Source organism: Labeo rohita, chromosome 12 (genome assembly GCF_022985175.1).
Source record: "Labeo rohita strain BAU-BD-2019 chromosome 12, IGBB_LRoh.1.0, whole genome shotgun sequence".
Taxonomy (NCBI): Eukaryota; Metazoa; Chordata; class Actinopteri; order Cypriniformes; family Cyprinidae; genus Labeo; species Labeo rohita.
The window spans coordinates 16378702-16402682 of NC_066880.1; the positions used below are offsets into that span (position 1 = coordinate 16378702).

The 23981-nt window shown below is 38.2% G+C and overlaps 1 protein-coding gene across 1 annotated transcript; it reads left to right on the forward strand.

Moving 5' to 3' along the window:
* Positions 1-1175: 1175 nt before the first annotated feature.
* neurl4 (neuralized E3 ubiquitin protein ligase 4) lies at positions 1176-23685 on the forward strand. Its single transcript, XM_051124529.1, has 29 exons — positions 1176-1377; positions 8198-8714; positions 8822-8887; positions 8990-9414; positions 10497-10608; positions 10785-10873; positions 10977-11049; positions 11135-11408; positions 11490-11671; positions 11816-11901; positions 12087-12249; positions 12337-12547; positions 12660-12736; positions 14953-15031; positions 15117-15286; positions 15399-15527; positions 15679-15824; positions 16226-16444; positions 16730-16828; positions 16912-17064; positions 17155-17319; positions 17387-17545; positions 17753-17932; positions 18576-18669; positions 18755-18862; positions 19004-19148; positions 20140-20252; positions 22460-22619; positions 22711-23685. The coding sequence occupies exons 1-29, from the start codon at positions 1213-1215 to the stop codon at positions 22913-22915; spliced, it is 4764 nt and encodes a 1587-aa protein (XP_050980486.1). The 5' UTR covers positions 1176-1212; the 3' UTR covers positions 22916-23685.
* Positions 23686-23981: the final 296 nt, after the last annotated feature.

Consider the following 23981-nt stretch of genomic DNA (forward strand, 5'->3'; position numbering starts at 1 on the left):
AAAAAAATGATACTAAATACTTATTGTTAGAAAAGATTTCTATTTTAAATAAATGCTGCTCTTTTAAACTTTTTATTCATCAAAGAATCCTGCAAAAAGTATCACAGGTTCCTAAAAACTATTAAGCAACACAACTGTTTTATAATAAATCATATTAAAATGATTTCCATGTGACATCGGAGTAATGGTCGATGAAAATCCAGCCTGCATCAGAGGAATAAATTATATCTTAAAGCATTAAAATACAAAACAGTTATTTTAAATTGTAATAATATTTCACAATTTTCATCACATAAATGCAGCCTTAATGAACACAAGAGACTTTTTATGCTCTGAAATACGACTCTGTAGGTCATAATGTTTGAAAAATTAATTGAAATGGTTTATTTTTATGTCTCTGGTTATAGTTAAATATGTAATACTTCATAATTGCATGGCGAAATATATATTTTAAGACTTTTAAGTTTATGACAAAAACAATTCTATTAAAAAATGACATTTGACAAACCAACTAAAAAACAAAACAAAACAGGGAACTGTTAATAAAACTATTATTAATATAATATTTAATAATTTCAAACATGATCTTTATATAGCAATAAATCAACCCCTGAAACACAAGAGTTGTATTTATTTATTTATTACAGACATTTTAAATATGAAAAATAAATAAATAAACTGATAACCAAAGTCAAACTTTAAGAAACACCTATTTGGCTACACAAGCTTCATATATCAGTTGTTATGCAGGTTTTATCTGTAATCCACTGCCATCTAGAGGACTTCTTCAACAAACGTAGTAAAATTCACCCAAATTTTAATAACAGATTAATCAGTTTTCAGTTTAAATTACTTTCCTTAGAAAACACTCGGTTTTAAACCAAGTACAGTTCTTGATATAGTTGTTAAAGTCATCATATAATGGAGATCTTCATGTGAAAGTGTTGTTTAATTCATAACTTCATTTGTGATGTTGTAAACTGTGGCGTTTGGGTATTTGTTTTGTCTGTATTCACATATTACCTACCTTCAGCACATTTGTCCAGTTTTATCGGCGTTTGCACGTTTTCTGTATTCTATTTACACACTCAATGCGCTAATATTTATTTACGCCGACAAATATACCCAGAGCCAATGGCGAATTACCCACAAGCGACTTTCCGCTGTCGCAAAACGACGCTCGGTGTCGTGCACCGCGCCGCCCGTGCGAAGATGGCGGCTGAGCTGCATCCGCGCAGCGGAAAACTGATCGGTTTGTCGAACTCCAACCGAACCGCTCAACGGAATCAGCCGGTACAGGAATTCAATCACGGCCTGGTCCTCAGCCGGGAGCCGCTGAGGGACCGCGATGTCTTCACTGTCCGCATCGACAAGAAGGTAAACAAGCATGTCCCACCAGAGAGAGAGAGAGGGAGAGAGGGAGAGAGATCGAGAAAAGGGTGGGAGTGTGTGTCAGATCGTCTGCAGTGGTTCATTACTGTCACAGCTTATTCATAGATCATGCGTGGTGTTTAGATATGTGGATGTCTCACGACGTGCGAGTGCTGCTGGTTTTGCAGTGATCTGTCATGGTTTGTCAGTGCTGTTGGTGTTTGGATGCTGGTCTGCTTGGCTATTCCTGGACTGTCACGGGGGTTAACGAGATTAATTTCACCTGATTACAACAGCATGCATATACACAACATTTTTTGGAAATATTACTATATAGGTTTCACTGGAAGCCCGTGTAAACGTGCACACACTGTGTGCTTTGCCCTTAGCTACTGGTTCAGATTCATTTCAGTGAATCGATTCTTTTGAATTCGCTGATTAGTTCACTGACCCTTTCTTACAGGTTACATCAACTGTGAGTCAGTCATTGAATAATTCAGTCAGGTGATTTGTTCAAAAACAAGATGACCAAAACAAGCAGAGCATGGTCTGAGAGAACAACCGGGAAGATTGTTCCCTGTGATGAGAAATGGGCCTGTTCATTTAGGACTGTGAGAGAAGGGGACCGCACAAAAATTTTGTCCCAAGCTCCATGAATAGTAGTAGTGGTCCTGAAGTCATTAGTTATTACATTTTGTGCGTTTACAAATCTGTGAATATAAAGATCGCGTAAGCAAACATATTGGTATGTACATACACACTTTGATAGATACCTAATAGTTGTTATTTACATATTAATAATGGATTTTTCCCTATCTCAGTTTTCTTAAAGGGATATTTAAGACAAAAATAAAAAAATCTGTTATGAACGCGCATCGAAGACTGACAGGGAAAATATGAAATTGTTAAATGAAGTCGTTATTTTAGTTTTGTTTGCACACAAAAAGTATTCTCGTAGCTTTGTAAAATTAAGGTTCAACCACTGATGTTCTGGGCCTTGAATGTGGAAGTTGCGTTGCTGGCTATGCATTCTCAGAAAGCTCTCAGATTTCATCAAACATATCTTAATTTGTGTTCTGAAAATGAACAAAGGTCATTCGGGGTTGGAAAGACATGAGGGTGTGTAATTAATGACAGAATTTTCCTTTTAACAGCATGTTTTTAAAGACACTGGCTTTAAAATGTACATTTGAGGTGTTTGTAATGTTGTAGAATGAAAGGTTGTTGTCTGTATGCAGATGCTCGTTGTCTTACCATACTGCTTGCTAGCCTCACAGCTATTAAAGAGTTTAAATTCAACTATAATATTATCTTACGAGTCTCAAGATGATGAAAAGTTTATTCTTTGACGTTCTCAGCTCTCTATTTCTAGTTGGTCATGGCCTTTTCGCTCATTTGAAGGCTGATAGACAGCCATCTGATTTATGTAAACACGTTTAACCTTTCTTACTAATGAAATCCCACTTTTATCTCTGATAATGCATTTCAATAGGTGGTTGAGCAGCATTTAGTTCATGCTGGTTGTCTAGTGTTGTCTATGGATTTTTAATTAAGAGTGACCTTGCTGTCTGCTCACGTACCATATGGCCTTACAGCAGGACATCTCACTGCCACTGCCACTTTTTTTTTTTTGCAATGTGTAAGCTATGATTTTAATAGTGAATATAATAAAGCCATAGGTGATGATTATTCAAAGGCATAAAAATGCAATCGATTATCACTTCATCTAAGGTAAGATATTCACTGGGAATGGCTTTGACCACCAGACTAGGATGATGGTGTTATATATTAAAGGGATAGTTCACCCAAAAATGAAAAATCTCTCATTAATTACTCACCCTTATGTCGTTCCAACCCCGTAAGAAATTAAATTAAGATATATTTGATGAAATCCGAGAGCTTTTTGACCCTGCATAGACAGCAATGCAACTGACATGTTCAAGGCCCAGAAAGGTAGTAAGGACATTGTTAAAATAGTCCATGTGAAGAAAAAAAAAATTCTGTATAGTATAAATTTAATATGGACGTACTACATTCACCATGTTGACCTTGTCATGTGACAATTGCTTTGCTTCACTACTGTTCACAAATCCTCTTTTGTGGCACCATAGGATAGTAAAATCCTAAATACTTTAAATAAACCTATTGCTTTATACTGTAAACTTGGACATACTACTCTTTCCACTTACTGTTTTTCGCCTACTGTGTAGTATGGAAGTATCCAAATTTCCAATAGAGCCAACTTTTATACATGCATATTTAATCTTAAGTATATTTTATCACATACAGTGGAAGAGGAAGGAAAGCTTGCATTAGTTTGAGCAGTGAGAATGTGTGAGTCTGTTATCTGGGTCTGTCTTAAAATGTTTATTGTGTTTGAACTGGTTTTGAGGATGGCACACTTGGCATTGCTTGAGGATCTTACTGCGCATGCTGTCAGGCACAAGCGTTTTTTAGAGAGCGTCATATGTTTGCTGAGAGTGAATAATAGCTGTAAGGAAAACCCTTATATGTAGAAAACTCCAAATTCAGTACAATTAAAACAAGGTGATGAACAAATTCATGTGACTATGCACATGTTGTCAAATGGATGCTATCATTTTTTGTGAGGAGTTGCAAAATAATCTGTAAAATTACTAATAATCTTATGATCATTCAAAGCATGGTACTGCCACAGTCCTTTCTTGTTGTCATCAGGAACACTTTGCATTTGTTATTGTGTTTATATAGCGATTCTGTATATTTTTGAACTGACTATTGCATCTAGTCGGCTCCTACACAAAATATTGTTTGGAAAATGGTTTTAGCAGAGAATATGTTTTAGTCAGATTTGGTTATATAAGAAGTAGCCTAAACAATTTGATGATAGTCTGCGACTTTATGCTTTGAGTTGGAAATTGAAACTTGAGAACGGAAGCACACAGCAAAATTATATTATTCCTATTGTATCCCTAATATTATTCCACTTTTCTGTATTTTTATTTTTTTTTTCACTCCTACTGTTTCCTCACTTCTAGACAGAGGGAAAAAGACAATGAACAGATTACTGGTCACTTATGTAACCAGATTAGAGAAATAACTTTATCACATTCAGTGCCGCCTGTCCCTCTTCTCAGCCTGCCTTAACCCAGATACACACAGCCCTGCTTCACTGACAGCCTACATACCATCCATCCACATATAGACATTTGAAGAATGCAGTGATGATGCAAAAGCTATAGACAGCATTTCAGTGAAGGGTGAGAGATCAGTTTAACTGAATGTTTGAATGGGTTTAGCTCAGTAGCACCTGTGGCTTTGTGGTAATTACCAATGAAAATAATTTTGCTTTGGCCCTCAAGGAATGGCCGTATGAATGGCTTGTGCAGTAATACCTTTGCAACAGAAGTCTGTTGGACAAAGCTATGCACATGAGCAAATATTCAAATAATGTTTTGAAAGCATTGCAAGTAGCTACAATATTTTCCTGTGCATACTAGAAATGGAAGTGCCCATCTACAAATGACTGTTTACATTGGAGCTGTCTTCACATGGAAGAAGTTCATAGGTGGGTGAACAAAGGTACTCTCGTGAACGCGCATCAAAGACTGATAGACTGAAGAAATTGTTGAATGAAGTTGATATTTTGTTTTCTTTCTTTTAAAATTTTAACAACGTCCTTACTGCTTTTCTGGGCCTTGAACGTGGTAGTTGCATTGCTGACTATGCAGAGTCGGTAAGCTCTCGGATTACATCAAAAATATCTTAATTTGTGTTCTGAAGGTGAACGAAGGTCTTATGGGTTTGGAACGAGTATTTAAAAACAGAATTTTCATTTTTGGGTAAACTATTTCTTTCAGTGTCACATAATCATTCAGAAATCATTCCAATAATCTTTTTTAACATTATGTCTTTACTGTCACTTTGTTATTAAACTAAGACATAATATGTTGCAGGCCTGGCTTGAACTTATGGCACTCATTTGAACACCATGGCTCACCATGCACAGTGGTTCTGAGACTTCTGAGATCATTTGTGACCCTCGACCACAAAACCAGTCATAAGGGTCAATTTTCTGAAATTGAGATTTTTATATCATACAAAGCTGAATGAATATGCTTTCCATTGATGTATGGTTTGTTAGGATAGGACAATATTTGGCTGAGATGCAACTATTTGAATATCTGGAATCTGAGGGTGCAAAAAAATCAAAATATTGAGAAATCCACCTTTAAAGTTGTCCAAATGAAGTTCTTAGCAATGCATATTACTAATCAAAAATTAAGTTTTGATATGGAACATGATCTTTACTTAAAGGAAAAGTTCACTTCCAGAACAAAAAATTTAGAGATAACTTACTCACCCCGTTATTCATCCAAGATGTTAATGTCTTTCTTTCTTCAGTCGTTAAGAAATTATGTTTCTCGAGGAAAACATTTCAGGAATTATCTCCATATAGTGCAGGGGTGCCCAACCTTCCTGCAGAGTTTAGTTCCGACCCTAATCAAACACACCTGTCTGTAATTATCAAGTGCTCCTTCAGATCCTAATTAGCTGGTTCAGGTGTGTTTGGTCAGGGTTGGAGCTGAGCTGCAGGAAAGTTGATCTCCAGGACCAGGGTTGAGCATTCCTGATATAGTGGACTTCAGTGGTGCCCTCAGAGTTTGAACTTCCAAAATGCAGTAAATGCAGCTTCAAATGGCTCTAAACGATCTCAGCCAAAGAAGAAGGGTCTTATCTAGTAAAACCATCTGTCATTTTCGAAATATATTGACAAATTATTTACTTTTTAACCCCAAATGCTGGTCTTGTCTCGTCTCTGCGATGCGCATGCGTAGTCTGTGTTTTACCTTTTTTGTAAAGGGCGTTTGATCTTCTTTGCACATTCACTTTGTAAACACTGAGTCGGTACTTCTGCAGTGATGTAGAAACGAGAAAACGAGATGGGAGTTTTTCGTCATACCCTAACTGTATTGAACCGGAAAAAACACAGTTCATGTAGAGCTAGACAAGATGAGCATTTGATAGGGTTGTGACGAGACACTTATCCCACAAGACGAGACATGAGACTGGGTTCATGAGAACGAGACGAGACAAGATTTTTACAACTTTTTTTTTAAAGAAATCCTCAGTGATGAAATATATAGGGAAAGTTGTCTTTTATTCAACTGAAAAAGACAAAATGCAAAAAATGTAGGTGCATTTTGAAATCAACTTGAAATTAAACTTCCATTTTAATGAATTATATGCAGTAATAAACAACATTTAAACAAGCTTCACGATTCTGGATAAATTGAGAATCCCAGTTATTTTTAATAAATTGGAGATCATGATTCTCTCACAGTTCTGAAGAAAAAAGATTAGAAAACATATATTCATTTAAACAAAATTAAAAAAAAAAATTAATGGAGTCATTGTTTCAATTCATGAAGACTTGTTTGACTATTGAAATCTGAATGAATGATTCAATGACTTACTTTTTTTTAAACGGGCAGTTGTCGCCACTTCCTGGCAGAAGAGGATAAGTGTTACAGTACAGACAAGTGTTAAGATACTTTCGTTTTGATCACTACTGTAGACAATAAGTGTTTATACCCAAACTATAAACTTTTATTCCAGTACTACTGTTATTTAAATGTCTGTAATACAGAAATAAATATTTTAATGTGGTTGAAAAGACTGTGTGTTGCTCTTTTTGGATTAGCAGCAGCATGAATGCAGATTTGAATGTCTTTAACACCACTTTCACGTCAAAAGCGTCAGTGGAGCGTGAGCAGCGTGTCTGATTCATTAACATGGGCAGCGACAAAACGTGCTTCTCATGCTCCACTGACACTCGCGATGTGAAACAGTCCTAATAGTCATATCTAAATCGTTGTCGTTCAGGAAAAAGATCAGTGGGTGTTTGAATTGAGATCTTGATCTTTTAATGATTAATCGTGCAGCTCTAATGTAAACACTGCTAAATGGGCAGTCATGGCCTAATGGTTAGAGAGTCGGGCTCGTAACCCAAAGGTTGCTGGTTCGATTCCCGCACCAGCAGGAATTGAAGGTGGGGATTGTGAATAAACAGCGCTCTTTCCACCTTCAATATCATGACTGAAGTGCCCTTGAGCAAGGCACTGAACCCCCAATTGCTCCCCGGGCGCTGGAGCAATGGCTGCCCACTGCTCTGGGTGTGTGTTCACAGTGTGTGTGTGTGTGTGTGTGCGTGTGTGTTCACTTCTCACTGCTGTGTGTGTGCACTCGTGATGGGTTAAATGCAGAGGACCAATTTTGACTATGGGTCACCATAGTTGACAATACGTTAAAAAAAAAAAAAAAATGTTTTGCACAATATCCTCACGAGATCAACATCGGACCTCACGAGATCTCGTCACATCCCTAGCATTGGAGGTTATAAAGTATATAAATTGTCAGTATGTTTTGAATATGGCTGATCGCTTTGCTGAGACCCTCCTTTATTGGCTGGGATCATTTAGAGCCCTTTGAAGCTGCATTGAAATGGCATTTTGGAAGTTCAAAATTGGGGGCACCATTGAAGTCCATTATATGGAGAACATTCCTGAAATGTTTTCTTCAAGAAACATAATTTCTAATTGACTGAAGAAAGAAAGACATGAACATCTTGGGTGACAAGGGGATAAATTATCTGTAAATTTTTTGTTTCTCCTCTAATATCCTAATGGTTTTTGGCATAAAAGAAAAATCGATCATTTTGACCCATACAATGTATTGATGGCTATTGCTACAAATATACCCATGCTCCTTAAGACTGGTGTTGTCGTCCAGGGACATATTTATAAAGGGTCATACAGGGATAACATTTCTATTCCCTTTGGTCCAGGTTAACTCGTGGAGCGGTTCTATAGAGATCGGAGTGACTGCGCTGGACCCAGCCGGTCTGGAATTTCCCAGCAGTGCCACAGGGCTGAAGGGGGGCTCGTGGATCGTGTCTGGCTGCTCTGTGCTAAAGGACGGCCGCTCAGTCCTGGAGGAGTACGGTCGCGACCTGGACCAGCTAGGGGAAGGGGACCGTGTGGGGATCCAGCGAAATGGGAAAGGAGAGCTGCATCTGTGGGTGAACGGACAGGACTGTGGCACGGCGGCAAGTGGACTTCCTTCTCGTTTGTGGGCCGTGGTGGACCTCTATGGAAAGTGTACCCAAGTGACTGTGGTAAGCTGCGAACCCCCACCTGAAATGGATGGGGACGAGGATGAAGAAGTGGAGGATGAGATGGTGTCAACACAGGCGGTTTCCATAATGACAGATCCTTGCCGTATCCATGATGATAGGGCTGGAGCTGTCGTGCTGTCTGCAGCTGGCGCTACAACAGCCATGATGAATGGATCAGCAGAGGAAGGTAAAACTAGACCACATAGTATAGAGGGACGGAAAAGATTTCAAGTAGTTGGGTCACTGTAATCAATTGTAATCAATGAAATGTTCATTATTTTCTTTTCTCATCAGTGCCTGAGGTGTCAAGGTCGCACAGTCGGCCCGACAAATTTCCAAACAACTTTGAGCCTGATAGTGGTATGTCACTTTTAAAACCACCCTTAGTTATTTATCATTATAAATCTGTAATGTCATTGTAGTTTATTTTATCGTTTGCTTTTCCCCCCTTTTTCCTCACAGTTTTGACTGAGCACCAGTTATTTGATGTGTTCAACAATGCCATTGTCTCTCTGTATCGTTCAGAGGATGAGGGTGGAGAGGACTTGGGGGTGGGAGGGGGAGGCTCTGACTCTTCGAGGGGCGGCACTGGAAGTAACGGTGGAGGCAGAGGGACGGGAAGCGACAGTGGCATTGGTGGCGGAGGGGCTGGTGGAGGCAGTAGCAGCAATAGCAGCCCAGCGGGGAGCTCTGGTGGGGTGGCGGGACTGGGGGTGGCCGCTGGCGGCATGACAACCAATGACGCGCTGCTGTTCCATGAGAAGTGTGGCACGCTGATCAAACTAAGCAACAACAATAAGACAGCAGAAAGGAGGAGACCGCTGGATGAGTTCAATAATGGAGTCGTGATGACCAATCGACCACTCAGACACAACGAAATGTTTGAGGTATAGTTTTATAGTTGTTTTTTTCTTAAATTTGCCCCACTTTATATTAGGTAGCCTTAGTTCTTACATCAAAAATAAGTACATATTGTGTTCATATTGTATTGCAAAACTCTATTGCTGTTATTGAGGTGGGATACGGGTAAGGTTAGGACCAGGTTTAGTGGTATAGGTAGGTGTAAGGAATGGGACAAATAGTGTAATTATAAATGTAATTACAGAAATTAATTACAGATGTAATTACATGCAGGTATTTGATTTAAATATAAATATAATGTAAAAACATGTATGTACACAATAATGCATTGTATCAAATGATTTATTTAAATGTATACTATCAGTCAAAAGGTTTTGAACAGTAAGATTTTTAATGTTTTTTGAAGAAGCCTCTTCTGCTTATGAAGCCTTTGGGCCTATTTAAAATAATTGTTTTCTGTTTGAATATTTATTCCTGTGATGCAAGGATGAATTTTCAGCATCATTACTCCAAGATCTCCAATAGAAATGATAGAAATTAATAGTTTTATATAGCAAGAATGCTTTAAATTGATCAAAAGTGATGATAAAGACATTTATAATGTTATAAAAGATTTCAGATAAATGCTGTTCTTCTGAACTTTCTGTTCATCAAAGAAACCTGAAAAAATTCTACTCAGCTGTTTTCATAATAATAATAAAAATAATAATAATAATAAATGTTTTTTGAGTAGTAAATCAGAATATTGTAATGATTTCCGAAGGATCACATGACTGGGGTAATGATGCTAAAAATTCAGATTTGAAATCACAGGAATAAATTACATTTTAAAATATATTCAAATAGAAAACAGTTATTTTAAATAGTGAAAATATTTCAAAATTGTACTGTTTTTGCTGTACTTTGGATCAAATAAATGTAGGCTTGGTAAGCAAAAGAGACTTCTTTATGAAACAAAAAAAATCTTACTGTTCAAAAACTTTTGACAGGTTGTGTATGTATGTGTATGTATGTGTGTGTGTGTGTGTGTGTGTGTGTGTGTGTGTGTATATATATTTTAATCAATTTTTCATACTTTACACCTCTGATTTTTATTTTGCTGCACTAGATTCGCATCGACAAACTAGTGGATAAATGGTCTGGGTCCATTGAGATTGGAGTGACAACCCACAACCCAAATAATCTTGACTACCCTGCAACAATGACCAATTTACGTTCAGGTACCCTCTTTATTATTTTGTCACGTAATCCTATCAGTCCATGTTTCTCACGAAATCATTACAATATACATAGCTGGCACGTGTGTATTTGTAATGCATGGTGTAGTGCTAATGTTTCTGATAGCTCTCTGTTATAACTAAATCATAGTATTCATTACATTTCTCTTGTCTTTAAGGCACAATCATGATGAGTGGCTGTGGGATTTTAACCAATGGGAAGGGGACTCGTCGGGAATACTGTGAATTCAGCCTGGATGAACTCCAGGTAAGTTGGCAGCTCTATCTGTCAGTCTAATACTCAAGGTGATTCCCTTTGTTTATTTATACACAACATGGCCATAAATCTTTTATGATTTTGTTATTCACAGGAAGGAGATCACATAGGGCTGATGAGGAAAGCCAGTGGAGCTCTGCACTTCTACATTAATGGCATTGATCAAGGTAAGAGTGAAATTTCAGATCTCAGTGATAAGAAATTCACATAGTGCAGATTATTCTAAAATACTTTTCTGAAATGATGTCATAGGGGTTGCAGCCAATCAGACACCTGGTGTAGTGTATGGAGTGGTGGATCTCTATGGCATGGCAGTAAAGGTCACCATTGTTCACAACCATAACCACAGTGACCGCTTACGTCGCAACAATGCGATCATGAGGGCGCTGTCACCTGACGTGGGCCGGCCTCGGCCGGCTCTCTCATTGACGCCTGAGCCTGATGTCCCAGACCGCTTGCTCTTCCATCCAAACTGTGGGCAGAAGGCTGCAATCATCGGTGATGGCCGCACTGCTTTACGTCCTCAGTGAGTTAATTTAATCGAAAACTGATCCCCACCTAGTGCATTAATAGGGGCCGTTCACTGAAATGTTATTCTCTGCCACAGTGCGACGGATGACTTCAACCACGGTGTTGTGCTTAGTAACCGTCCATTGCACTCCAATGAGGTTTTCCAGGTGCGCATTGACAAAATGGTGGACAAATGGGCGGGGTCTATAGAGATTGGTGTGACGACTCATAACCCCGCCTATCTTCAGTTACCATCAACCATGACCAACCTGCGCTCGGGTAAGATGCCGCCACAGGTCACAATTGAAAGCACACCTGACTGATTAAAGTGTCTGTGGGTCAAGGCCTCGTTTCCTGCAGCATCAAATGTAAAATGCATGAGTGTTGGCAGATAGCTAACCTAATGCACCAATATCTCCACAGGAACCTGGATGATGACAGGAAATGGTGTGATGCACAATGGAACTACAATTCTTGATGAATACGGGCACAACTTGGACCGTCTAAAAGTGAGTTTGCAGCCCTGCTTAAACCTTCTACTTCTATTTTCAATCTTCTTAAAGGCATAGTTCACCCAAAAATAATGAATAATAAATTCTGTCATTAATAACTCACCCTCATGTTGTTCCAAACCCGTAAGACCTTCCTGGTTTAGCTGGTTTTATATTAATGTGCCTCATGTGAATGTCAACAGGCTGGAGATACAGTGGGAGTTGTCCGAAAGGAGGACGGGAGTTTGCATTTCTTTGTGAACGGAGTGCCTCAGGGCCCTGCGGCCTGGAATGTTCCGCCTAGTGTGTATGCAGTGGTAGACCTGTATGGACAGGCTGCCCAGGCCACCATCATGGATGATATGGGTGAGAGTAATAAGAGAGAGTAGAAATAGGTGGATGGATGGGGCACACCCTAAAGTAGTGTCTAAAATCTTGTTCTCTCTCTTTTAGCTGATCTCCCTCCCTTGCCTGATGACAGCTCCGAGGGCCCTACTGCTATGTCTCCTGGTAGCCCATGTTCAGTTTCGGGAGCTACAGCTGCCAACGACTTGCGCTTTCATCAGCTGCACGGCACAAACGCAGTCATCACCAACGGCGGTCGAACGGCGCTTAGGCAGAACTGCCGCAGCGAGTTTAACGATGCCATTGTTATTTCAAACAGGTTATGTTTTGTTTTAGCTTGAACTCTTAAGTGCTTAGATCATGCTGGTTGATCTTGATGGATCAGTCATCGATTAAATGAATATTTTATGCTTGTGTGTCTCCCTGAACAGGTGCCTTCGGGATGGAGAGCTCTTTGAAATTGTAATTCAGAAAATGGTGGATCGCTGGTCAGGCTCAATAGAAGCAGGTAAGCTTATATAAAACACTGATTCTCAAAAGAAATATCACTAATTTACTAAAGAAATTCCACTGATTTACTGAAGAAATACCACTAATTTACTAAAGATATATCACTGATTCAGTGATGAAATACGACTGATTAAGTACAGAAATTCCCCTGAAAATGCCACTCATTTATATCTCTGATTCATCAAAGAAACACCTCTGATTCACTAAAGAAATATCACTGATTCAGTAAAAAAAATACCTCTGATTGAGTACAGAAAAAACACTAATTTGCCAAACAAATGTCACTAATTCAGTACAGAAATACCACTGATTTACTAAAAGAAATACCACTAATTTACTAAATACCTCTGATTTGTCAAATACATCTGATTGCTAAAGAAAATATCTCTGATTCAGTGAAGAAATAGCACTAATTTACTAAAGAAATAGCATTAATTTACTAAATACCTCTGAGGTTGGTACCGTTGGTAACTCCAGTGAGGAAAAACCACTGATTCCATTGATTTACTAAAGAAATACCACTAATTTACTAAATACATTTGATTCATCAAAGAAATACCACTGATTCACTAAAGAAATACCACTTATTTACTAAATACCTCTGATTCGTTAAAGAAAAACCACTAATTTACTAAATATCATTGATTCAGTGAAGTAAAAACACTGATTCAGTACAGAAATTCCACTGATTTACTAAAGAAATACCACTAATTTATTAAAGAAATATCACTGATTCAGTGAAGAAAAACACTGATTCAGTGAAGAAATACCACTGATTCAATACCAAAATATCACTGATTCAGTGAAGAAATACCACTGATTCAGTACAGAAATACCACTGATTCAGTGAAGAAATACCACTGATTCAGTGAAGAAATACCACTGATTCAGTACAGAAATACCACTGATTCAGTACAAAAATACCACTGATTCAGTACAGAAATACCACTGATTCAGTACAGAAATACCACTGATTCAGAGAAGAAATACCACTGATTCAGAGAAGAAATACCACTGATTCAGTGAACAAATACCACTGATTCAGTACAGAAATATCACTGATTCAGTACAGAACTATCACTGATTCAGTAAAGAAATACCACTAATTTACTAAAGAAATATCACTAATTAATTGAAGAAAAAGACTGATTCAGTACAGAAATACCACTGATTCAGTACAGAACTATCACTGATTCAGAGAAGAAATACCACTGATTCAGTGAACAAATACCACTGATTCAGTACAGAAATATCACTGATTCAGTACAGAACTATCACTGATTCAGAGAAGAAATACCACTGATTCAGTACAGAAGTATCACTGATTCAGTAAAGAAATACCACTAATTTACTAAAGAAATATCACTAATTAATTGAAGAAAAAAACTGATTCAGTACAGAAATATCACTGATTCAGTGAAGAAAAAACACTGATTCAGTACAGAAATATCACTGATTCAGTGAAGAAAAAAAACACTGATTCAGTACAGAAATCCCACAGATTTACTAAAATAAATACCACTAATTTATTAAATATCTCTGATTCAGTGAAGAAAAACCACTGATTCAGTACAGAAATATCACTGATTCAGTGAAGAAAAAACACTGATTCAGTACAGAAATTCCACTGATTCAGTGAGGAAATACCACTGATTCAGTGAAGAAATACCACTGATTCAGTACAGAACTATCACCGATTCAGAGAAGAAATACCACTGATTCAGTGAAGAAATACCACTCATTTACTAAATTCCTCTGAATTACCGTCGGTACCTCTGTTTCAGTGAAGAAAAAACACTGATTCAGTACAGAAACTCCACCGATTTACTAAAAGAAATACCACTAATTTGATAAATACCGCTGAATTACCGTTGGTACCTCTGAATCGCCAACAAAATATCTCAGATTCACTAAAAAATACCACTAATTTATTAAAGAAATATCACAGATTCAGTAAGGAAGTACCACTGATTCAATACAAAAATTCCACTGATTTACTTAAGAAATACCACTAATTTACTAAATACCTCTGATTCGTCAAAGAAATGCTTCTGATTCACCACAGAAATAACACTAATTTACTAAAGAAATACCTAATACCTGAAATACTACTGATTCAGTAAAGAAATACCAATAATTAACCAAAAAATATGTCCGTCTTAAATGGAACCTGGATCTGAATTAGAACATGTTGTTGGTTTGTATTTTTCACAGGAGTTACAGCCATCAGACCAGAAGAACTGGAGTTCCCTAATACAATGACTGACATTGACTATGACACATGGATGTTGAGGTGAGTTGCTGGTTAATGAATTAAAAATCCTTTCTTTGCCAGACCTCTCTCTTTGCTCATCTCTCTTTGCTCTTTTTTCCTATAGCGGCACGGCAATCATGCAGGATGGCAATACCATGAGGAATAACTATGGTTGTGACTTGGACTCTCTGACCACAGGCTCCAGGATTGGAATGATGCGTACAGCTACTGGAGACCTGCATTACTTCATCAACGGCCTTGACCAGGGTGTAGCTTGTACGGGGCTGCCATCAGGTAATTGTCAAAAGAAATAAATTCACCTAACTTAATGTAACACTGATATTTCGGAACTTAGTAATGTCTAACATCCCCCTCCTTTCGTTCTTTTCTCCTGTCTTTATTTTAGAAGTATATGCTGTGATCGATCTTTATGGTCAGTGCGTGCAAGTGTCCATTACAAGTTCATCAGGGCCACTCGATAACAGTCTGTGTACAAGTAACATCACAGAGAAGAGCTTCCCTATACACTCTCCGGGTATTGTACTTTCACACTATTTTTGCATTTGAGGCTGTATTAATTTACTCCTTCACAAAATCCTTTACACCTGATATTTGTTCATGTCACCAACACCAGTTGTAAACAGGATCATGTTTTGGTCCACTTTTGTGTCTTTGTCGCCCTCTAGTGGCAGGGGTTGCTCATCGCCTGCACAGCAAACATGGTAAGAATGTGGTATTATTAGGAGATGGTTGTCAAGCGCTAAGGGTCGATGGATATGCCCATGGAATCGTGTTTAGCGCGAAGGAACTCAAAACAGATGAGGTGTTTGAGGTGAGATGTGGGACGTGCTTTAATTTCCAACTCAAAAAATTAAAGAAAAAATGAGGTAGCACTTCACAATAAGGTCCTGTTAGTTTATTAATATATTACAGAGATAGTTCATCCAAAAATGAAAATTCTGTCATTAATTACTCACCCTCATGTCGTTTCAAACCCGTAAGACCTTCGTTCATCTTCGTCAGTCAACACCTCACACACACACGTCACGGTACTCTTGTGAATGCGCTTCAAAGACTGACACAAAGGTTTTACGGGTTTAGAAAGACATGAGGGCGAGTATAACAGAATTTTCATTTTTGGATGAACTATCCCTTTAACAAATGGAACCGTATTGTAAAGTGTTACCAGAAATTTTTCATCTTATTCATAAATGGTCTTGTTGTTCTCTTTAGGTGAAAATTAACAAGGTAGACGACAGATGGTCCGGTTCTCTTCATGTGGGTTTGACCACCCTGCAGCCCCCTGACCTGCCATCCTGCCCTCTCAGCGGCCTCTCGCCTTCGCTTACCCAGCTCAGGTCAAAGGTCACCTGGGTCCTCGCCGGCTCCGAGGTCAGACGAAACGGAGTGCTGCAGAGACAGAACTATGGCTGCTCTCTGGATCGCCTTACGGTAAGAGATTACACACTCTTAACACATTTTTTGACTATTTTAACAAGTTTTGTGTCATATTGACTAATGATACAAGTGTCATTTCTTTGTGAACGGAGTGTGTTATAGTGTGACTATAACACAAATTAGCAGGAATAACACATTGGTGGAGTTAAAAGTAACTCCTTTGTGAGCCTACTCTGCTCTGATTGGTCAGATGGTCCAGTCTGTTGTAAGTCAGAAACGATACGCCTATTGTCATAGATCATAGTATATCAGGGCCTCAACACCTCCATTCTTCTGTAGGTGGGAAATCGTGTTGGGGTGAAGAGATGTAGTGATGATACCATGCACATTCTCATTGATGGAGAAGACATGGGACCAGCAGCCACTGCAGTGGCTAAGGTGCGAGTATGCTGCTATTTCTGTTAAAATCTCATTTTCCAGTTGTACGGTCTGCTCATTCACTTTTGTACTGCATGTTTCAGAACGTATATGCTGTTTTGGACCTGTATGGCAAGGTGACAGCGGTGTCCATCGTCAGCTCCACGCTAGTTGAGGATTCGGAGAGTGTGAAAGCCCCCTCGCTCTCGCCCGACAGCTGCAGCGAGGGAGAAGAGGACAGCACTCCTGTCAGAGAGGTGTGTCATCGCAAAGGATCATATTTTGAAGCTTGATCAGTTGTATTTTAACATCAAGCTTCATTTGTATTTCTTTATTTTTCACCTCAGTGTGAGAATGAGCCTGCCCTGGTTCCCACTGTCATGACGTTTTTGGAGAACCATGGAAAAAATATCCAGCTGTCCAATCAGAACCTGACCGCTGCACGGGTGTCCAGCTACAACCAGGGTCTTTTGGTCACAGCTCAAGCTTTGCCCCGCCAGCAGCTCTTCCAGGTGTGTGTTTGAGTGTTTGGAAATGAGAGACACTGTCTGTGTGATGCTAATTGTTGTTCTTCTTCAGTTTCAGATAGACCGTCTGAATCCATCATGGACGTCCTCACTGTCGCTGGGTGTGATTGGTCATTCACCAGACCGCCTCAACTTTCCTTCCACAGCTTGCTGCCTTAAACGCTCAGTCTGGCTACTGCAACGAGACTCTGTTTTCCACAACTCGTTGAAGGTGATGTCTTTCATCCTTCTTTTCTTGATCTTCACATCCTTGTTTTGTTTTCTCATTTCACTTCATTCCTTTCATGTTTTTTTTAAATTTAGTTTGAATTTCTTTCCTTTCCCGCTTTTCTGATTTTTGTTCTTCATTTAAATTATTTTTCTTTTCTTTACAGAATTATGTTGTTTATTAACCACATTCTCTCTCTTATTTCCTCAGATTTGTGAGAACTATGGTCCTAACCTGGACACCTGTCCTGAAGGGACTGTTTTGGGGCTGTTGGTGGACAGCAGTGGTTGTCTCCATTTATTTGTTAACGGCATGGATCAGGGAGTAGCTGCGCAGGACATCCCGAGCCCCTGTTACCCCCTCATTGACCTTTATGGCCAGTGTGAACAGGTCAGTAGTTATGACTGTAACAATGTCCTTTTAACGAATCAGAATTTTTTAAACTTTATTCAAAATGTTTTTTTTTTTTAATTTAAAAATGTCAAAAAATATGAATCATTTTTCATTAAACTTTAAAATTAAAATCTTCAGTCGTAAAAAAAAAATGTTTTTTGAGGAAAACATTTCAGCATTTTTCTCCATATAATGGACTTCTATGGTGCTCTGAGTTGGAACTTCCAAAATGCAGTTTAAATGTGGCTTCAAACGATCCCAAATGTGGTTGTAAACGATCCCAGCTCAGGAAGAAGGGTCTTGTCTTACCTTTAACTGAAAAAAGGCTAGATTGATTCGTTTTTGGGATTTAACAATCAATATTGTTATAAAAAAGAGAATTGAATAAAATCGAGAAATCAATGTATTTTTTTTTTAACCCAGCCCTAATATTTGTTTAATTTCATTGAAACATTTTGTTATCATTTTATTTAATATTTACAAATAATAGCTGGTTACATATGTTAATATTTTAATCAAAATAATTATTTATTTAAAAAATATCTATTGTTTATTTTCATAACAGCCTCCTTACATGAAGTGTATATATAGTTTTGTTTGGATGCACAGGAAGTGACTGTCTCTTGTGTTGCATTCCCAGGTCACTATAGTGACAAATCACGTGTCGGTGGTTGGCGGAGAGAGAGGAGACATGCGTTGTCAAGGGGACATGGAGAAGGCTGATATGGTGGATGGTGCGTGAGATTTTGACCCCATGTCTTACAGTGGCTTTAATGTGACTCTGCTTTTATACGTGTGCTGTCTGTCTGTCTGTGACAGGTATAAAGGAGAGTGTCTGCTGGACGCCTCCTCCAGAGGTCAACCCCAATAAGACGTGCGAGTATCAGGCGCTGTGCTCCAGATTCAAAGAACTGCTCACACTCCCCGGTACAACTGCAGTCCCACCATCATTTGTGGCCACACATTCAATATGGATCTATTAGTAGCAATTTGTGCAGCACTTTTCTGAATGTTTCAGATGGCTTATTGACTGAACGTTTTGCTTTTTTCCCATCTTCTATTTTTCAGATGGTTATTTTAATGAGGATGCTAAATACAACCTGTGTTACTGTGAGTCCTGTCACAAACTAAGGGGTGATGAGGCCTATTACAAGCGAGGGGAGCCTCCCAGAGACTACGCTCTGCCATTCGGCTGGTGCCGCTTTGCACTCCGGTCAGTTATTGTTAGTTTAAAAGATAATTCACCCTAAAATGGAAACTACCCAATGATTTACTCACCTTTCAGCCATCCTAGGTGTATATGACTTTCTTTCTTTCAGACGAATACAATCAGAGTTATATTAAAAAATGTCCTGGCTCTTCCAAGCTTTATAATGGCAGTGAATGGGTGTTGAGATTTTGAAGTCCAATAAAGTGCATCCATCCATCATAAAAAGTACTCCAGATGACTTTGGGGGTTAGTAAAGGCCTTGTAAAGCGATTTGATTCATTTTTGTAAGCTAAACATCCATATTTAAAACTTTATAAACTGTAAACTAGCTTCTCCTAGCCGTACATTTACAAGAGACTGGTGTTCCAGTGGATGACGTAGGATGTAGGCGATGAAAAGTGACGGAGGAGAGAGCAAAACAAAACCCTGGTCATGAATTAGAAGTACAAAACAAGAATTTGTAAAGAAAAATGTTAAAGGATTCCGATATAAGCCAAGAGAAGATTCCTTTTCTGTAATTCCTGTAAACAAAACTTGGTTCTCATGAGACCTACACTATGCCTATGTCATCCACTCCACTCTCACGTGAATGTGTGTACAACAGTTAGAGGAAACCGGAGATTACTTTTATAAAGTTTGAAATATAGATATTTTTCGTACACAAACACATCAGTTTGCTTCAGAAGGCTTTTATTAACCCCCCAGAGCTGTGTGGAGTACTTTTTAGGATGGATGGATGCTCTTTATTGGACTTCAAAATCTCAACACCTATTCACTGCCATTATAAAGCTTGGAAGAGCCAGGACATTTTTTCAATATAACTCTGAATGTATTTGTCTAAAAGAAGTCAGTCAAATACACCTAGGATAGCTTGAGAGTGAATAAATGATGGGATAATTTCAATTTTTGGGTGAACTATCCCTTTAACTCTGCAATTTACTTAGTATTAACAGTATTAATTACTTAAAAAGAGCTCTTGTCTGCATTTTAACAGGATCAAGACCCACTGTGAAGTCTCCAATGCCTTCAAGAAGTGGCATATTGCCTACCATGGCACTAGTGTCGGCTCCCTAAGACGCATCTTGGACCACAACCAACTCTTGTCAGGTTGGTAACTGCTAAGCGAAATATTTTGTCATTTGAAAATAATTCATAATTTAGTCTTTTGGAAATATTCGTACACTAAATATAAGCATGCATTACTTTTCAGATGTGTGTGTGTGTTTTTTTTTTTTAGGAAATTAATTTGTAAAGATGCATTAAATTGAACATAACTGTAAATACATGTACATTATTTAAAAAAAAGAACTGTTTTTGTAAAAATATGTTTCTTGAGCACCAAATCAGCATATTATAATGATTTATGAAGGATCCTATGATAAGTAATTATGCTGAATATTCAGCTTTGCCATTTTAAAATCTATTAAAATAGAAAAGAGTTATTTTAAATGGTAATAATATTACTGTTTGTACGATATTTTTGATTAAATAAATGCAGCCTGGGTTAGCATAAGAGACTTTGAAAAAGATAAAACTTTTGAACAGTAATGTATAATCTAACATAATTATAATAAACAATTAACTTAATACTTATTTAACCCCCCTAACGCCTACGTTTACTTTACCATATTACAAATAAATCCTAATCCAATCATGATTTAATCTATAAACTTCTCAAATTCATCCTTTGAAAACCATTTTAAAATCAGACATTGCATTACCATTGAAAATGTACATTTAAGTCATATTACAAAATGTTTTCGTTCATGAATTATAATAAATTAAGTTTGAATAGTGGGTTAATAAATATTAAAATAAATTGTACTCTTATTTATTTTATTTTTTATATTGAAAGATATTTCTGTATTGTATTGTATTATACTACTTGGGAAAACTACAGAATATAATGTAATTTCTCATCAGTATGTTACATATCATTATTTGCTATAGTTTCTGGTAGGGCTGTCACTATTCCTTGATTAAATTTAAGTACTTGATTATAAAAAATCCTCAATTGCATTTTGCCTGTGTCGATTAATTGGCAAAATACCAGAAGTGGCGCATTCAATGGTACATAAGCAGTGCTAAGAATTTGTTTGTACTGGCCCGGTCAGGCCAGTGGTTACAATTTTTACTTGCCCGGTCAAAATTTTCACTGGCCCTGATAAAATAAAATAAAATAGTTGCGGTTTTCATTGTTTTTGGCCCATGTTATCTTATATTTTAATAAATAAGCGTTATATGACACCAAACTTTTACATATTAATTAAATTGCACAATTCTTGTTTCCAATTTTGATACCACAGCAAAAAATACTAGCCTAACAAATATAAACTCCTAATATTATTTCTTTGTTCAAAAATTATTTTATTATTAGTTTATTAAAAATGAAAAGATGCTTTAGGGGAAAACAGCAGACGGACTGAGAGAACGCAAACTCAGTCTCTGCCAGCAGGTGGTGCTTATGGAACAACAGCTATATTACGTTTCCTTGATTACCACTGTAAACAAAGCAGCTCCGTGCTTATAAACGCTTGTTTAAATACATCATACATGGGCAAATGAAAAGAAAACGCCATGTAAACTTTTCTTAACACAGTCAGTTCCATTCAGAGATACATTCATATAAACCCTGTTTTAATAGGATAATATTTCCAATATTTCGTGCATTGTGTCATCTTGCTCTGCCTGCTACAGTATTTTTTCCTCTTTGCGTTCGTCTTCAGCGTCTCTGGCCTCGGTTAACGGATGCTTAATAAGTTCGTAATATTTCCACACACATGACATTCTGAATACAGTTCGTGTGCAAGCCCGGAAAAGAGATCAGCTGAAATGTGTCCGGTCGATCGGTGCATCTGTAATGTTACTCTACTGTATAAATTAAATACAGATGAATCATTGTTAAAGCTACAAAGTTACTCATCAAGACAGGTAATTTGACATACTTTTGTAGTTTATTTGTTTGTCAGAGACGTGTCCCTCTGCTTGAAATTTTAAACGAACAAGGCTTAAAAACACATGCAAATGAGAAACTTTTCGCTTCGTCAACTGTCCCGAGCGTCTTTCACGCTGGCCCCGGGCCATCGGGCACTCCTTATTGTCGAGTCCTGATAAGTTATATTGTTTTATTAGCTTATATTTTTTAGGATTTGTTTAATAAAACCATTGTGCTTTTCTTTTTATATACACAAGATGAATGGCAAAAAAGCCAAACAGCAAATGGTCTGATAATGAAATGCATGAATGTGTGAAATAGGTAGAGGGAGATCAGAACAGATCTGCACATCTGAGCTTATCTGTTTTCCCCTGAGCAGAATCGTCCTCCATTTTCTCCTTGTCCCCGGTGAAGACGGAGGGTCACGGCAGCTACGGGGAGCCCGAGGAGAACAGCGCCCCAGAGCGAGAGATTCCCCGCGTGCAGCTTTCTCCAACCATGCGCTACTCGGGCCTGGAAGTCTTTGCCCCCAAAGTGCAGTAAGTCACCAGCAGTGCTTCTTCTAGAGAAAAAAGACCAGAGAGAATATAACATGATTGCCTAAAAATTGACACGTATGTTTTTCGGCAGATTCCGAGACCCACGTTCCCTCCGCTGTCACCAGGCCCAGGTGGGCTTCCAGGTGTGCGTGCGGCCAGGCTCCTACAAAGTAGGGCCGACGTCGCTGGGAATCAGCGAGCCCCTTGATCCTCGATTCAGCAATGCAGAAATCGAATGGATCACCAAGGAAAAGGGAGGCACGCTTCTCTATGGCCTGCTCATACGGGTGGAGTAAAAAGAGGCTCGAGCGAGGACATCGAAATCATCTTCCTCGCTATTAACCAAATTTCAGCGCGTTGAGGATTAAGCATCGTTTTGCTGCCCGAGCTCATTCATCTCTGCATGTTTCAAACATACTTTTGTGTTTGTTCTGTTTTGAAGGAGGGTGATAATAATCCCCAGAGACAAAGACACTGCCTGCACTTTATGTTTTGGACACTGGTGGGCGATTTTTAGTCTTTCTCATTAAATTCACTCGCTCAACAGGCTCTCCTTTATTTTTCAGCCTCTAAATCTATGTATCACCCTGTCCGTTTTTGCTTTGGGAGCCTGTTGTTCTCAGAAATAAAACTGGACTGAAGCAACACAGAACCACCTATTCATAGCACAACCCTGGATTTATACTCGTGTTTTTCTTAAGACTTGCAACGGACAAATCAACCTGGAAATAACCGAGACGACAATGTCAACAAGATAAAAGATGCAGCAAAATCACCTAATCAGGAAGAAACTCTTCATCGCTTTCCTTGTTTACTTCATTTTTTTAGATTCTGCTCTATATTTGGTTCTTATAACTGTGTATTTATTCACAAAATACAGAAAATGTTTAGTCAACATGCAAAGTGGATTAAAATGGCAACGTGAAGACAGGAAGGCAAGAAATTGTTTTTTTCTTTTTTTTTTTTTTCTTGTGAATACACATAACTGTAACCATCTATGGAGTGGAACTCACATTTCTTCCATCATGCCACTAAAATCACTTAATGTGACCTAAATTGTGACAAACATACATAGTTTAACTGGATACAAGCAGAATTCCCCCCCCACCCCCCAAAGCACTCTAAAAGACCTGGAGAAGAAAGTTTATGAAGCTATGTGTGTATTTGTGTTCGCTTTGGCCAAATGTGCGTCCTAGTCATTCGCTTCCCATTATTTAAGGTCAGTCACCTGTGGAAGTTCTTGTCTTATGTTTGAAATGCTTCACTGCTTTAGATGTTTACACATAGGTTATGTTCGGGTTTGTCTTCTGTTCTGAAGTAACGTGTGCTGAGCCCATTTGTTTACTTACAAACTTTAGTGTA

Excerpts from the sequence above, each read along its gene's own strand:
- neurl4 (XM_051124529.1), top strand. The coding sequence starts at position 1,213 with ATGGCGGCTGAGCTGCATCCGCGCAGCGGAAAACTGATCGGTTTGTCG. Across the intron at positions 15,825-16,225 it reads AAACAGATGAGGTGTTTGAG|GTGAAAATTAACAAGGTAGA; the intron begins GTGAGATGTGGG and ends TGTTCTCTTTAG. Across the intron at positions 17,546-17,752 it reads TTTTCCACAACTCGTTGAAG|ATTTGTGAGAACTATGGTCC; the intron begins GTGATGTCTTTC and ends TTATTTCCTCAG.